This window comes from Triticum urartu, chromosome 4, assembly GCF_003073215.2.
Source record: "Triticum urartu cultivar G1812 chromosome 4, Tu2.1, whole genome shotgun sequence".
NCBI lineage: Eukaryota > Viridiplantae > Streptophyta > Magnoliopsida > Poales > Poaceae > Triticum > Triticum urartu.
The window spans coordinates 545,483,444-545,499,362 of NC_053025.1; the positions used below are offsets into that span (position 1 = coordinate 545,483,444).

Genomic DNA, 15,919 nt, shown 5'->3' on the forward strand with positions numbered 1-15,919 from the left:
GAGTCTTAACACCGGTACTCAACCACAATTATTGTCCACTACAAAAGCTTGTTAGCTAGGCTGTTTGCAGTAATAGGCCTATCACTGAAAGTAGGTGTCACCTAATGGGCATAATTTGGTCACTCAGACTCAAAGTGATAATAGTTGAAGGCTGCCAGTGGAGAGGTAATTGAAGCTCACTGCCTATGTAGATAAAAAGGATGCATGCATGAGTAGTTTCTTGTAAAAAGATCCCTAGTGGTGGATACATTGTGTATGTGGACTTTAACTAGAACTCTGTGATGGGATTATACCTTGAAGCAGAAGGAACATGCATGTCATGACTCATGAAGTCATGATAGTAATCAAGGTTGTTGCTAGTGTTGCTTGGTGATTAGGTCTCATTCACTCTAGCTTATCCAAGTTGCTGATGACATATTGATTCTTTTCTCTGCGTGTGAATCAACATTGGTATTTTTTTAATAAGATTATGAACAGGGTGTGCCCTGGCAGGTAATGTGCATGTTTAGTTCTTCTTGCTTTTGATCTAGAGCACGCATTCTTAATGTAACAGAACATGTGCCTTTGGCAACCAAGTTAATTTCAAGAAGATTTTTGTGGTCAAATTTACTTTTGACAAATATTAGACCGCGAGACAAAAACAGTGACATGTATCATATAATAGATCATATGATATTGCGACATCTCTTTGTGTCAGTGGGACAGATGAACAAAGCTTGAAAGGAAGAGACCGGTATAAGGGGAACCATCAGTCAATCACCATTAGTTTGTTCTGCTTGTCTGAACTTAAGTTGAAAGCAATCCTGGAAATCCCAACAACCAGCTCTGCAGAATTGATAGATAACATCAATAGATAATCTAACATTATATGTCAGCATTATATCATCTTTTACTAAAGAAGAAACCATGCTATATTCCTCCTTCTCCGATGTCGGCAAAATGACACTGTAAGGAATTGACAGGTGTAAATTTGATTTGACAAACTAAGTTTTGTTGCCAATTTTGCAGCTGCATACTCACAATAACTAAACTGCAGCTTAACTGTACCATCACCAAGTCAAATATGCTATACAATTGAACACACGCTTGCAGGAAGTTGCCAAGACAGTACAGATAGGTGGCATGCTTTGTTTGCCGATTAACACATGATCCTTAGTTTCTAAGGCAAATCAAGAATAAAAGAATCAGCATGTGCTCAATAGGATGTCACAGAATACATACAAGGGGTATGGTAAAGGTAGGTGATTGTGCAAAATGTAACCAGTACATGTTTGTATATTTTTGACTATTGTATTCAGAAAAGTGTCTTTGGAAATGACATGGACTAACTAGCCATCCTTCTCATCATACCGACCAAAACTAGAGGGTTCCATACTTAGAAAACCTTTATTGCATGATTCTCAAATGTGAGAATACCCATACGAGAAACACTTAGAGCTTAAGTATCAACTTTTATTAATTGTGGAACCTGGTTTGACAATACCACCTTCAGTAGGTTGTCAAATCCACCATCTTTACAGGTGGCTGACGGAAGAAGTGGATGAATAAATTTTTGGGGGAATGTTTGGGACAACATAATTTCATAGGAAATAGTTCAATCTGGAACCCAGAAAATTTCTTGCGTTCCAAACCGGACCTTCTAAGAGGCTTAGATTAGTGAATTACTCCTGCTCAATGATTCACACTGGAAATAGGTATTCCAATACTGATAGTTTTCTGAAAATTGGATAATTGCTTCAACCAAGCACAAAGGTTACACAAGAATTCAGTAAACAGTTCTGACTAATACCATAGTTATGCTATATAACATAACAATAACATTTACATATGACAATAGTAGTGCAGCTTACCTGGGTGCCCCAGAATAATGCCGGCACCTTATCTAATCTAGAAACATGCCGTCAAGATTTGAGCAGTTGACTAATTGACCACCCACAGATACAGCTAACACTGTCCATCACCAAGTGATTCCAAACACTGAGACATCAAAGGACATGCACCATTCAAGTACTTAGTGTAAACACACATACGCCACATAACATAACATCAGAGAAGACTTTGGACATAAGGTGGTTCTCTAATTTTTCAAGTACCGCCTCTGGAGCATTTCAGTTCTCAGCTAAGCGACAGGAGCGGCAGCAGACTGAGCAGAATGCGCATCCTTAGGCTGACCAGGAGGCGGCGGGTACCGTGGCACATAAGGAAGAAGAGGAGTGCCATGCTCGATTGGAGCTGGCCTGATACTTGCCTTCGAGCTTGGACTTGGGTCAATAGGTTGGTAGTCATCAGCCTTTACATCTTGTAAGTCCCTAGTCTTCCTGTTAGTAACATCTTGTCCACTTTCCTGGAAAAGGTATACAAGGAACATGACTTAGGTAATCTTCCTTCGGAGTTTATAGAAGCTATACTGAACAAAAACAAATTTTCATTAGGAAAATTATGTGAAGTAGAGGGTATATGTGGTGTTTGTATATTATGCTGCTCTGTGAAATGTATAACACTTTTACAGGTTATGTCTGAGAATGCACACCTTTAGTCTCCTGCCGTTTAGCTCAGCAGTTCCATAGTCCGGGTCTGCATTGATTGCAGTTAAGATGTCAAGCCATAGGCCATATATTCCCTACTGAAACTAAGTAGCTGCTGAACCTACATGGTGAGAACTGAAGAAACCAGCACCAACCCATGCAAACGTAACGGAATCTAACAGTCTATTGGAGCTATGCAGATAACTTTGGGAACCTCGCTTAGTTTCCTACCAAACATTTCCTTCAAGTTGTACGCAGTTGCAGAGAAGAGGACCCACTCGTCAGAAAGAGAGCGAAAGAAGACCCAAAGTAAAAAGATATACTAATAACTATCAGATTTGCTTTATCATGTCGGACCGGCAGTTTCTTTCACCACCTCGCATCCACAATCTTTTTAAAGATCGAACCAAGCGCCAACACTGGACACTAGCTGCTAAAGCTATCTACGCTTTTCTCTCTAAACCAAACGGGGCAGAGGAAACGGAACAGGATTCACCTGAACAACTATAAGTGACAAGAGGGCAAGAGGGCAAGAGAGAGAAGAGCAAACAGAGGCAGTTTTCATTGCGTGCGTACCTGAGGCTGAGGACTTCACCGTGCTTCTGGCGCTAAACGAGGCCCCGAGGAGCAGGTTCCCTCCGACGAAGGCGACGACGAGCAAAGCCAGCACGGAGCGGCGCTTCATCGCCATCGCTCTCTCCACCGCTTGCAAGGTCCCCTGAGAAGCTCACAAGGTGAGACGCTTGAGCTTCAGGCTTCAGCACCGGCGTTGGTTCTTCTGGTTTGCTTCCTTGAGACCGTCTCCTGGCTGCAAGATAAAGACAGGCAGTGCATGCAGTGCAACGGGTGATGCAACCTCCGCATGTGCATCGCTCGTAGGTGTCAGCATGGGATTAAAGAAATGGCGCGATAACACGGCAGAATTTATGTCTCGGCAACACCGAGGAGGCAGGCGGTGCAGGAAAAATGGCCGGCAAAGCGAGGAAGGTGGCCTCCATGCATTCCTCCGCCGGGCCTGCTTTGTCATTGACTGCCAAGCTCTTGCAGGTCTTGCTGCCTCTGAATATACTACTACTATATCAGTAGCGATCCACGCATTTGCCGCCTCTTTTTCCCACAAATTATCCTATGCAATCTCATGAACAGAACGTGTCCCATTTCCAGGGTTTTCGGTGATGGAGGGTGCACAGAAACCTGTAACGTTTGAAAGATAGGGGAGTTGAAAAAAGCATCAGAGTTCAGACTTCAGAGAGCAGTAAATCGGTGCAACTGATACAACTTCACCCCCAAAACCTTTACAGATCATAGGATGTTTCATCACCGTAAAGATGTCGAAACTGTACTGTACAGGACCGCAGCATCAAGGGGCAGGTTCGGATGACATATACTAGTATTACATTTGCCAGGGATAGAGGATGGAGGAGGTAAACAATAATAATACACCGGTATTGCCCTGAATTATCTTCCCTTATCCTCCTGGTATTGCCCATCCAATGGTGGTTCAAATTTGTTACTGGCGCGGAGATTTTATAAGGTTTCTGGGCAGTGTCATCGGTTCGGCATGATGTCGTTGGAGCCTTCTAGGTCGCACGCGCGATCCGGGCAATCCAGCTTGCCCCACCGTGCATTTACTCTCTGGCAGGGAAATATTGTTTTTCCAAGGCTGCAAAACACAACCACAATACGCTCAGGTGAGCAGCTCACAAGAATGGTCCCGTCGGTGGACGGCTTCATATTCTGTAAAATCATGATATGATGTGATGAATGAGAACATCTGTTTATCGTAATAAAAGGGAACCAAAACGATACACTGCTTCAGTTTTCCTCTTTTTGGCCTGGAGACCATATCTTTCTAGTGACAACGGAAACACATTTATAACTACAATTACCTTGATGGTTTTCCAAGGGACCACCGAGTAAACATTACAAAGTTGCTCGTATGGACTTACCTTCGATTAACCACATTGTGCACATAGCATAACCACTGAGAGAATTCAGCCTGGGATCCTGCCTGCACAGGATTTGCTCTGAAAATAAGATCACAATGAAGTCAGTTTAACATTGTTCCAAGAGAACAGCCTATTTGCCATTATGTTGACATAACACAAAAAGGTGATCGAGTAACAACAACTGGACAACCTGATCACATGGTTTGAACATATTACACCACAACGATGAAGTGTTCTAATCTAAGCAAGCTTTCAAGAACCCAAATGGCCAGCAATTCACCTGAGCCACATATTAGCAATTGGTACACATAAATAGCCATTGAATCATCATGCTCAATTGTTATATCTATATGACCCTTGTCAGTTATCACTTGGTTTCTGTGAAGAACCGAGCAGATGTGGAAAGTTTAATCATAAAATGTTGCAGATTGTGCCAGACAAGTGCATGTATATAAATTTGGTAATCTGACACTATACGCATAGGTTCATGTTGCAAAAGTAATAACTAATCATATATAGAAGTAAAAGGTCAAAGAACGATTCCTTGATAACTATCAAATACCAACATTTCAGCAAGATATAAGCCTGTAGCGTTCAAAGGCATCTCAAGTATCAAACCACTTAAAAGGAAATAATAATTTATACAAGAGGACAGAGAGCATTGCTTACTTCAAAACTTCCTTGAAGTGATCAGCGCACTCTTTGCAAGGATAAATTCTAGAAAGTAAAGCCATCTGAATATGAAAACAGGCAGAAATGTTATCTTTGTACATGGACCCAAAAGACAAGCAAAAGTTAAAATGAGATGCTGACAGGGAAATCTTCAGGAAGAGAGAAAACAAGAAATTGAACAAACTAATTTCTACTGATATTCCAGATAGATTAAGTGGCAGTCAATAGTCACTCGTATAACATGATAATAATTCAGAGTAATGATAAACCCAGTGGAAGACTTACTTACAAAAAAATTGTAAGCTCAGAACTTATTAGAAATGAACAGAAAAGTTATCGGTAAGTCTATAATATAGCATGTCCCAGTAGTTTTGTCATAGCAATACTCAATCTGTGAAACTCGTTGTGCCTGAATTTTATCAAGTAACAGTCTCACATCTATTTTAGTAAATATAAGAATAAAACAAGCATTGCTTTCGATGAATCCGTTACAGGTTATCTAATCAAAGCATGGGCGGATCTAAGCTAAGCCTATGTATATAAAAAAAGCATCGATGTCTGAATTGGAATGTTCTTCTTAGCCATAGACAGTAAATAACTAGTGCCTGCAAAGTGCTCATGCATCTTCCAAGACCGCAATTCCGCAAGATATGCACATTATGCCATACAATACACCTATGCATCACCCCCAAATGTAAAGAAATGTAGTCGAATTCCCTGTCCTGCTTACCAGCTCTTTCGCATCGCGTTTCTGCTGCCTGGTTGGTTCATCAGGAAACTGAAGCATGGGTAAACAAAACACAGTAAGCTGGCAGCAAATGGATTTAAAGCATCGATGCTTCGAACAAGTCGTTGCCTTATCCACAAGTAAATTGATCAATAAACGCAAAATGCATAATAATCCATGGACCATCCACATTGAAGGCCCATGATATGCTGCTAAATGAACAAGACTAGTAGCTTCGGGCAATTGCTGAACATTGGTGTGCTACTGACAGAGCCAGTGAAGACGGAGCACCTGCGCGGCGATGGTGTGGAGCAGCATCCACGTGGCCCGGCCGACCTCCTCCTTCGTCAGGGGCGCCACCTTCGCATCCTTCTGCTGCGCATTCACCCGAACACCTTAGGAGTAGCCCCTCCATGCGGAGAAACGGGGAGGAAGCGGCGAGAGAGAGCTTGCCTTGAGGACCTCCGGCGGCGGGGGCGGGGCCGGGGGCGGGGGCGCGGGCGGGGAGAGGGAGAGGGAGAGGAGGGGGCGGAGGCGGTGGTCGTCGGGTGCGGTGTCGGGGGCGATGAGGAGGCGGCGGGAGAAGGCGGCGACGGTCTGGAAGACGGGCTCCAGCGGGTTCGAGCCCGACGGCGCCATCGCGGCCTGAGGAGGGAGAGAGAGGGGGGGAAGACGCGAAAACGGTGGGGCGTGGCGAAACCGATGGTCTGGTTATCGTTAATTCCAGACTTCTGGTTTTGCCGAGTTTTTTTCTTCCTATAAACCACGTGTCATTCATACATGACTCGTAAGCAGAATTACATTCCCACATGTACCACGATTAAAGAGGTATCCAGAATACAGACGGTACAATACTTTGCATGAAGAAACCATAAAATGTAAAGAAACTCTTATAAGATCCTAAAAACAAAACAACCAACCATCGCCGCCATGGTTGTTAAAACTTCGCCGGACAGAGAAGAGACGCCAACTTATCCGGAATATAAGTAGCGCCATATGAGACAAAGCTGCATTGTGAGCCAATGAAGCAGAGTGCTATGGGGCCGAGACCTTGTGACTCGTCGGTCGGGATCAAGCGGGTTCAAAGCCCGACGGTGCCCTCATGGCTGAAAGTTGTCTATCATAGTGGGCTCAAATTGCCTAACGTTGTCCTACGTTGCCTACCATGATTGGCAAGTTTTCTGATGTTGTCCTAAGTTACCAACTATGACTAATGAGTATCAACATTATTTCAAGTTGTCTTACAATACTTTATAGTATCGTAGGCAAGTTGAGAACCATTATAGACAATTTTTGATAATACAACAGACAATTGAGCACCACTGGTAGGCAACTTTATAGTGTTATAGACAACTTTGCTTTCAAGGCAACTTTGGAACCACGATAGATAACTTCTGTAGTAGCCGTAGGCAACAATATTTTAGACAACTCATTAGCAAACGGTAAGCAACTTAGAAGTTTAGTAGGCAATTTCATAGTGTTTATAGGCAACTTAGGAAAACAATGATAGATGTTTTCACAATATTTATAGGCAACTAACTAGAAATGTTGGGCAACTGAGCATCAATAGTAGGCAACTAACTAGCAATAACAGACAACTGAGCATCAACGGTAGGCAATTGAGCAGTCATAATAAGCAAGTTGAGACAAATGTTAGCCAAATTCACTAGTACACACAGTGTGTGAAGTTGCTTATTTTCTTAGCTAGAAAGTACCCTTTATTGATTAACATGAAAGTTTAACGAAATACACAAGGGATGTAGCGTAACTCATGGATTTCGAGTGGAGCTTACGATAGGCCATGGGCCTGGTTATCGTCAATTCCAGGGTCCCGGTGTTGAGTTGATTTTTCTTTTCTTTTTTACTCAAAAAAGTGTAGATTCTTTTTTTTGTCTATATGTGAAATCATCAGTTAAGGGATATCTTGTGGAGGTCAGTTCACATAGAGTCTCAGCGCAACAAGTGTCGCGTCATCGTGAGATGAGGGATTTTTTCGCCGCCTCCGCATTCGACATGTGGTGTAAGGAGAGGCAACTGTGCATGTTTCCCGGTTTTCGGTTACTGTTTTTTATTTTTTATTTTAGTCCTTAAATATTTAGGTTTCTTAATCTACCTTTTCGTCTGTTCCTCCATGTGTCTCTCTCCCCGCGTCGTCGCCGCCGCCTGGCTTGTTTTCTGCCAGCCTTGTTCATACCCCCACGTTGTTGTTGCCTCCTCCTATTATTGTTACTCTACCGCCGCTCCTCGGCGACCGCCACCTTCTCCCTTCCTTCTGGGCGACCGTCTTCTATGTTGGTTCCCATCACGTGTTTTGGTTAGTTTGTCGCCTCCTCAATTTCACCATTCCACTTTCAGTTTTCCATTATATTTCCAGGATAAGGAGTTTTATGAGGTTATATGGGTGGGGCTTTCAAGTTCCAACTTTATCAAATGATAGATTTCAGGTTGATCATACACCATTACGTGTCACATGCCATTTTTTTTGCATTTTTGGGTTTGTTTGCTATATTGAAGCCACTAAGTGCATTTCTAGGCATTTAATGAAATAACTCAAATTTATACTACAAGTGTGTGAAATAATTGCTAGGAATAGGTTAAAAATTCATATTCATGGTCTTAAGTCTATGTTTAGGCCTTATCCAACAGAGAAAAAGCAATGCGAAATACCAGGCTGCCAAGACCCGACCACCAACATGGAGCTTGTTGGGGCTTTAATTCTAAAAATTCAAATAGAGATAGAAAATAATGAAACTTGATATGGTGTCATGATGACCCCTATGTTGGGGAACGTAGTAATTTTAAAAATTTCCTACTCACACGCAGGATCATGGTGATGCATAGCAACGAGAGGGGAGAGTGTTGTCTACGTACCCTCGTAGACCGTTCGCGGAAGCGTTATATCAACGCGGTTGATGTAGTCGTACGTCTTCACGATCCGACCGATCCAAGTATCGAAAGCACGGCACCTCCGAGTTCTACACACGTTCGGCTCGGTGACGTCCTCGCTTTCCCGATCCAGCAAGAGGGGCGAAGTAGTAGATGAGTTCCGGCAGCACGACAGCGTGGTGACGGTGTTGGTGAAGAACAATCTCCGTAGGGCTTCGCCTAAGCACTACGAAAACTATGACGGAGGATAAACTAGAGGGGACGGGGTTACCGGCACACGGCTTAGTGTTTTTTGATGTGTCTTTGGTGCTAGCCCTGCCCCTCTATTTATATGTTGAGCCCTGGGGTCGAAACTTGGAGCAAAAGCCTCCTCAAAGTCGGTTTTGCCCGAAAGGCAAGAGTCCCACTCGGACTTCAGGACCAAACGCCACAATCCTTGGCGTCTGGCCCAGACGCCATGGGCCTCGCCAGGGTCTCCGGTGTTTGGCCCCCTGGCCTCCGCAAAACTCCTTTTGCACCGACTTATAGCCCCATGGGTCCGACCCCTTGGCCAAACCATATCATCCAATATATGAATCTTTACCTCCGGACCATTTCGGAGCTCCTCGTCATGTCCGTGATCTCATCCGGGACTCTGAACAACATTCGGTCACCAACATACATAACTCATATAATACTATATCGTCAACGAACGTTAAGCGTGCGGACTCTACGGGTTCAAGAACTATGTAGACATGACCGAGACACCTCTCTGGTCAATAACCAATAGCGGGACCTGGATGCCCATATTGGCTCCTACATATTCTACGAAGATCTTTATCGGTCAAACCGCATAACAACATACGTTTGTTTCCTTTGTCATCGGTATGTTACTTACCCGAGATTCGATCGTCGGTATCTCAATACCTAGTTCAATCTCGTTACCGGCAAGTCTCTTTACTCGTTCCGTAATACATCATCCCGCAACTAACTCATTAGTTACAATGCTTGCAAGGCTTATAGTGATGTGCATTACCGAGTGGGCCCAGAGATACCTCTCCGATAATCGGAGTGACAAATCCTAATCTCGAAATACGCCAACCCAACAAGTACCTTCGGAGACACCTGTAGAGCACCTTTATAATCACCCAGTTACGTTGTGACGTTTGGTGGCACACAAAGTGTTCCTCCGGTAAACGAGAGTTGCATAATCTCATAGTCATAGGAACATGTATAAGTCATGAAGAAAGCAATAGCAACAAACTAAACGATCAAGTGCTAAGCTAACGAAATGGGTCAAGTCAATCACATCATTCTCCTAATGATGTGATCTCGTTAATCAAATGACAACTCATGTCTATGGTTAGGAAACATAACCATCTTTGATCAACGAGCTAGTCAAGTAGAGGCATACTAGTGACATACTGTTTGTCTATGTATTCACACATGTATTATGTTTCCGGTTAATACAATTCTAGCATGAATAATAAACATTTATCATGATATAAGGAAATAAATAATAACTTTATTATTGCCTCTAGGGCATATTTCCTTCAGTCTCCCACTTGCACTAGAGTCAATAATCTAGTTCGCGTCGCCATGTGATTTAACATCAATAGTTCACATCATCATGTAATTAACACCCATAGTTCACATCGTCATGTGACCAACACCCAAAGGGTTTACTAGAGTCAATAATCTAGTTCACATCGCTATGTGATTAATACCCAAAGTGTACTAAGGCGTGATCATGTTTTGCTTGTGAGGAAAGTTTAGTCAACAGGTCTGCTACATTTAGATCCGTATGTATTTTGCAAATTTCTATGTCAACAATGCTCTGCACGGAGCTACTCTAGCTAATTGCTCCCACTTTCAATATGTATCCAGATTGAGACTTTGAGTCATCTGGATCAATGTCAAAACTTGCATCGACGTAACCATTCACGAAAAACCTTTTTGTCACCTCCATAATCGAGAAACATACCCTTATTCCACTAAGGATAATTTTGACCACTGTCCAGTGATCTACTCCTAGATCACTATTGTACTCCCTTGCCAAACTCAGGGCAGGGTATACAATAGGTTTGGTACACAGCATGGCATACTTTATAGAACCTATGGCTGAGGCATAGGGAATGACTTTCATTCTCTCTCTATCTTCTGCCATGGTCGGGTTTTGAGTCTTACTCAACTTCACACCTTGTAACACAGGCAAGAACTCCTTCTTTGACTTTTCCATTTTGAACTACTTCAAAATCTTATCAAGGTATGTACTCATTGAAAAACTTATCAAGCGTCTTGATCTATCTCTATAGATCTTGATGCTCAATATGTAAGCAGCTTCACTGAGGTCTTTCTTTGAAAAACTCCTTTCAAACATTCCTTTATGCTTTGCAGAATAATTCTACATTATCTCCGATCAACAATATGGCATTGACATATACTTATCAGAAATGCTGTAATGCTCCTACTCACTTTCTTGTAAATACAGACTTCACCGCAAGTCTGTATAAAACTATATGCTTTGATCAACTTATCAAAGCGTATATTCCAATTCCGAGATGCTTGCACCAGTCCATAGATGGATCGCTGGAGCTTGCATATTTTGTTAGTACCTTTAGGATTGACAAAACCTTCTGGTTGCATCATATACAACTCTTCTTTAATAAATCTATTAAGGAATGTAGTTTTGTTTATCCATTTGCCAGATTTCATAAAATGCGGCAATTGCTAACATGATTCGGACAGATTTAAGCATAGACACGAGTGAGAAACTCTCATCGTAGTCAACACCTTGAACTTGTCGAAAACCTTTTTGTGACAATTCTAGCTTTGTAGATAGTAACACTACTATCAGCGTCCGTCTTCCTCTTGAAGATCCATTTAATCTCAATGGCTCGCCGATCAATGGGCAAGTCAATCAAAGTCCATACTTTGTTCTCATACATGGATCTCATCTCAGATTTCATGGCCTCAAGCCATTTCGCGGAATCTGGGCTCATCATCGCTTCCTCATAGTTCGTAGGCTCGTCATGGTCAAGTAACATGACCTCCAGAACAGGATTACCGTACCACTCTGGTGCGGATCTCACTCTGGTTTACCTACGAGGTTCAGTAGTAACTTGATCTGAAGTTACATGATCATCATCATTAGCTTCCTCACTAATTGGTGTAGTAGTCACAGGAACAGATTTCTGTGATGAACTACTTTCCAATAAGGGAGCAGGTACAGTTACCTCATCAAGTTCTACTTTCCTTCCACTCACTTCTTTCGAGAGAAACTCCTTCTCTAGAAAGGATCCATTCTCAGCAACGAATATCTTGCCTTCGGATCTGTGATAGAAGGTGTACCCAACATTTTCTTTTGGGTATCCTATGAAGACGCACTTCTTCGATTTGGGTTTGAGCTTATCAGGTTGAAACTTTTTCACATAAGCATTGCAACCTCAAACTTTAAGAAACGACAGCTTAGGTTTCTTGCCAAACCATAGTTCATACGGTGTCGTCTCAACGGATTTAGATGGTGCCCTATTTAACGTGAATGTAGCTGTCTTTAATGCATAACCCCAAAACGATAGTGGTAAATTGGTAAGAGACATCATAGATCGCACCATATCTAATAAAGTACGGTTACGATGTTCGGACACACCATTACACTATGGTGTTCCAGGTGGCGTGAGTAGTGAAACTATTTCACATTGTTTTAACTGAAGGCCAAACTCTTAACTCAAATATTTTACCTCTGCGATCATATCGTAGAAACTTCTATTTTCTTGTTACGATGATTCTCCACTTCACTCTGAAATTCTTTAAACTTTTCAAATGTTTCAGACTTGTGTTTCATCAAGTAGATATACTCATATCTGCTCAAATCATCTGTGAAGATCAGAAAATAATGATACCTGCCGCGAGCCTTGTCGAGGGTTGGGTGCGACATATGCCAAAGGATGGCTTATCATGGTGGGGGCGAGTAGAACATCGCCGGTGCCTGGAAACGGGATAAGGTGAAGACATGCACGCCGGCGAATCTTACCCAGCTTCAGGGCTCTCCGGGGAGATAATACCCCTACTGCTGCTCTACGGGGTCTCCGCATGATCACTATGGCAAAGTGTTTACATGATTGCTCCTCGAGCTGTTTCCTGGAGGTAGAAGAAGGCTAGGCTAGCTCTCTCCTTCCTATACGATCTGGTCTAGTGCTAATGGATTCCAACCCTTTGCATGGATGCCCTGGGGGGTTTATATAGGCCTAGCCCCCAGGGGTACAATGGTAATTCGGCTGGGCGCGGGCCCAGCCATCAGTCTCTCTGGCCGCCGTCTTATCCGCCGACTCCTGGGGCCCGCCGACTGGCTCGGTGTGGAGCCGACAAGCCGCGTCCGCCGCGGGCGGGTCTTGCCGGCTGCAAATTACTGTAGCCGTGCCTCTAATGACGCAGGCTCGGTCATGAGGTCATGGCGACAGCCCCGCCGTCTGGCGGGCGATCACTGTGGCCACTACTTGTCATGTCTGATTAATGGCGCGTGGGGCCCGTGGGAGGGGCCGGCCGACTTCTGGTGGCCGACTCCCATCCGGCCCGACTAGTGGTGCTTTCGCCGTCTTTCGTACGCCCGCCGATTGGTGGGACCCATCATCCCTGGGTCGTACCAGCAGGCCGTCGTGGGCACAGGGCTCCGCCCCCTGGGGCTGACGTCAGGGCCGGCATGGCAATAGCGTCGCGCCGCGCGGAGATCTCCGCGGGTACGGCGTACTGTAGCCACACCTGCCCTTGGAAAAGGGGTGGGAGTGGACCTTACTGTGGCCACTCCCCGTCCCGTCCCTCTTTATGAGGGCATGGGGGTTGTTGGCGTCGCGGGCCGACTCCCCAAGGCCGGCTTCTCTGGAAGTCACCAGTCAGGAGTCGGCTCATCCTGAAGTCGTCCCTAGGACTCGACCGTGAGTGGGCAGCCGGCCGCCTCACCGCCGACTCTCAGAAGGCGGCTTTTCGTCCTGGGGTCTCAAGGGGCGCAGTCTGCCTCAATGTCTTGAAAGGTTCTGGGCCTGGGTTAGCCTACCCGTGGCCCATTACTCCGACAGTAGTCCCCGAAGCTGGCGAGGCTCCAAGGGCGACATGTCGTGGAGCCTCAACAGTTTCTTCTCTCTGGCGGTTGGATCTGGGCTTCGCTAGCCGTCTTCTGTCAAGCCGATTAGTTGGAGTCGGACTTGCTCAAGGCCGACTTGCCCCTAAAAAAGTTTGAACATTGCGGCGGAGTTCAGGCGGCGTGCCTGATAAGCTTCCGGGTTGCCGCCCGTGGTTGATCCGTCATGAGGCGCCACGTGGCGGAGCTAGTCTTATCACCCACGTGCGCGACAGGCCAGGCCTACAGGCGGGGCCCGCCACTACCGTGCCTCGGCATGCGAACGGATCCATTGCGGCCGCGCGGACGGTTGGGGTTCCCGCGCGGTTATTGCACGTGGTAACTTCGTGTGGTAAATCGTGGGGGTCGTGGGGTCCCGGGCGCAGTTAATCCCATGACCGCCCCCTCGACTTCTCAGCCCACGAGCCTACAAGTAGGCGGGGGGAGGGGGGCGGCGAAGCACGCGCGCCCATTCTCCCCACTTCCTTTCGCTCCTTCTTACTTCTTTTTCTTCTTGCCGCTACTGCTCCGAACCACGCCGTGCCCGCAGCGATGAGCTCCTCCTCCACCGCCGCGCCTCCTGCTGTTCGCTCCGGAGTGTGGGATGGCTCCGAGGTTGACGATGACGACATCGAGATCCTCCGCCAGACACGGCGGCTGCCAAGCAGGGACTTAGTGCGGGTCCGCCTCGCGCCGGAGGGAGAGATATCGTCGGCGCCGGAGGAGGGCGAGCGGGTCATATTCCGCTCGCACCTCATGCGCGGCCTGGGACTACCGGCGAGCGGCTTCTTCCGCTCCTTCTTGGAGTTTCACGGGCTCCAGCCGCACCACCTTACTCCGAACACGGTGGTGCTGCTGGCTGCCTTCGCCACCCTGTGCGAAGGCTTCGTCGGCGTTCTCCCCACCATCGAGCTCTGGGGTGAGTTCTTCCAATCCAAGCTCGGCATACACGTCGCCGGCATGCCGGCCCAGTGCGGTGCATTCATCGCGATGCGGAGATCAATGGCCGACAATCCATTTCCCACCATCGCACTGATTAAATCGGTGAAGATGTGGCAGCGGTCATATTTTTATGTGAAGAATATCGCCCCAGAAGGCGACTGGGTCAACTTGCCGGCTTACGAAGCCGGCGCGCCGGTTGGAAGGCTCCTCAGCTGGTCACACCAAGCCAAGATGCTGTCTCCCGCTGGTGCCGCCGCCGTCGCGCGACTCCGAGTGCTGACGCAGTCAGAGGGCCTGACTGGGGCCGACTTGCTGGCCGCCTTCGTGGCGCGCCGAGTCCTCCCACTCCAAGGCCGACCTCACCTGATCTGCCAGATGAGCGGTCATCGGGACCCGAGTCGGATGTGCTCCAAGGACATGCCTCACGCGGAGGTGGCGAACACGGTGAACTACATCGTGAACTGCGGTCTCTCAGTGGACTGGCGGTTCGGCAAGGAGCCGTATTCGCGCGCCAACCCCCCGCCTATTGTAAGTCGTCTTCCTTCTTCTTCTGTTTCTTTGCTGCCGAGTCAGACTTGTCAAGTCTGACCATTTTTGTTTTGAATCAGAATCCTCTCGTCCCTCCTTCGACCGGCACCGCGGGGCCGGCTCATCAGTTTGTCCCCGATCGGGCGGAGAGCGACGTCGACGATCCCGACTTGGGGGCGGCGGCCATGGAAGCCGACGCCGAGGGAGGAGGAGGAGAAGCAGGCGGCTCCAGGCCTTCGGTCACTTTCGCCGACTGGCCTGACGACGAGGCCGAGGGAGAAGAAGTCACCCCGCGTCGTTAGCCAAAAGCCGGCCAGCCAAGCGCGAGTTCCTCCGCCGGCTTGGACGCTCAAGGAGGTGCGAAGAAGCGCCGGGCCGGGCCGAGTACGCTTGGTGGCCGGTCGAAGAAGTTCAAGGGAGCGGCCGCCGCGACCAAGCGGGAAGAGGCGGCCGCAAAAGCCAACCGCTTCCGCAAGGAAGTGAAGAAGCCGTCGCTGGTCTCTGCGTAAGCGCCTCCATCCCTTATCTTTACTTTCTCTTTGTTGATCTTGTCTGAGTTTTTCATATGCTTTTCTCGCCTCAGGGCTCCCCTCACTCT

The 15,919-nt window shown here is 46.5% G+C and overlaps 2 protein-coding genes across 3 annotated transcripts; both read right to left on the reverse strand.

Moving 5' to 3' along the window:
- Positions 1 to 1,781: 1,781 nt before the first annotated feature.
- LOC125552566 lies at positions 1,782 to 3,647 on the reverse strand. Its single transcript, XM_048716168.1, has 3 exons — positions 3,102 to 3,647; positions 2,531 to 2,574; positions 1,782 to 2,344 (listed from the first exon to the last, which is right to left on the reverse strand). Exons 1-3 carry the CDS (start codon positions 3,214 to 3,216, stop codon positions 2,120 to 2,122), a joined length of 384 nt encoding a protein of 127 aa, XP_048572125.1. The 5' UTR covers positions 3,217 to 3,647; the 3' UTR covers positions 1,782 to 2,119.
- Positions 3,648 to 3,781: 134 nt separating this feature from the next.
- LOC125552565 (FAD-linked sulfhydryl oxidase ERV1) lies at positions 3,782 to 6,589 on the reverse strand. Of its 2 annotated transcripts, none has more exons than XM_048716167.1 (6): positions 6,327 to 6,589; positions 6,165 to 6,245; positions 5,877 to 5,924; positions 5,144 to 5,208; positions 4,475 to 4,552; positions 3,782 to 4,188 (listed from the first exon to the last, which is right to left on the reverse strand). In XM_048716167.1, the coding sequence occupies exons 1-6, from the start codon at positions 6,510 to 6,512 to the stop codon at positions 4,074 to 4,076; spliced, it is 573 nt and encodes a 190-aa protein (XP_048572124.1). In that variant the 5' UTR covers positions 6,513 to 6,589; the 3' UTR covers positions 3,782 to 4,073. The 2 variants fall into 2 exon arrangements, with proteins under 2 accessions (XP_048572124.1, XP_048572123.1); XM_048716166.1 differs by having other exon boundaries at positions 6,165 to 6,248.
- Positions 6,590 to 15,919: the final 9,330 nt, after the last annotated feature.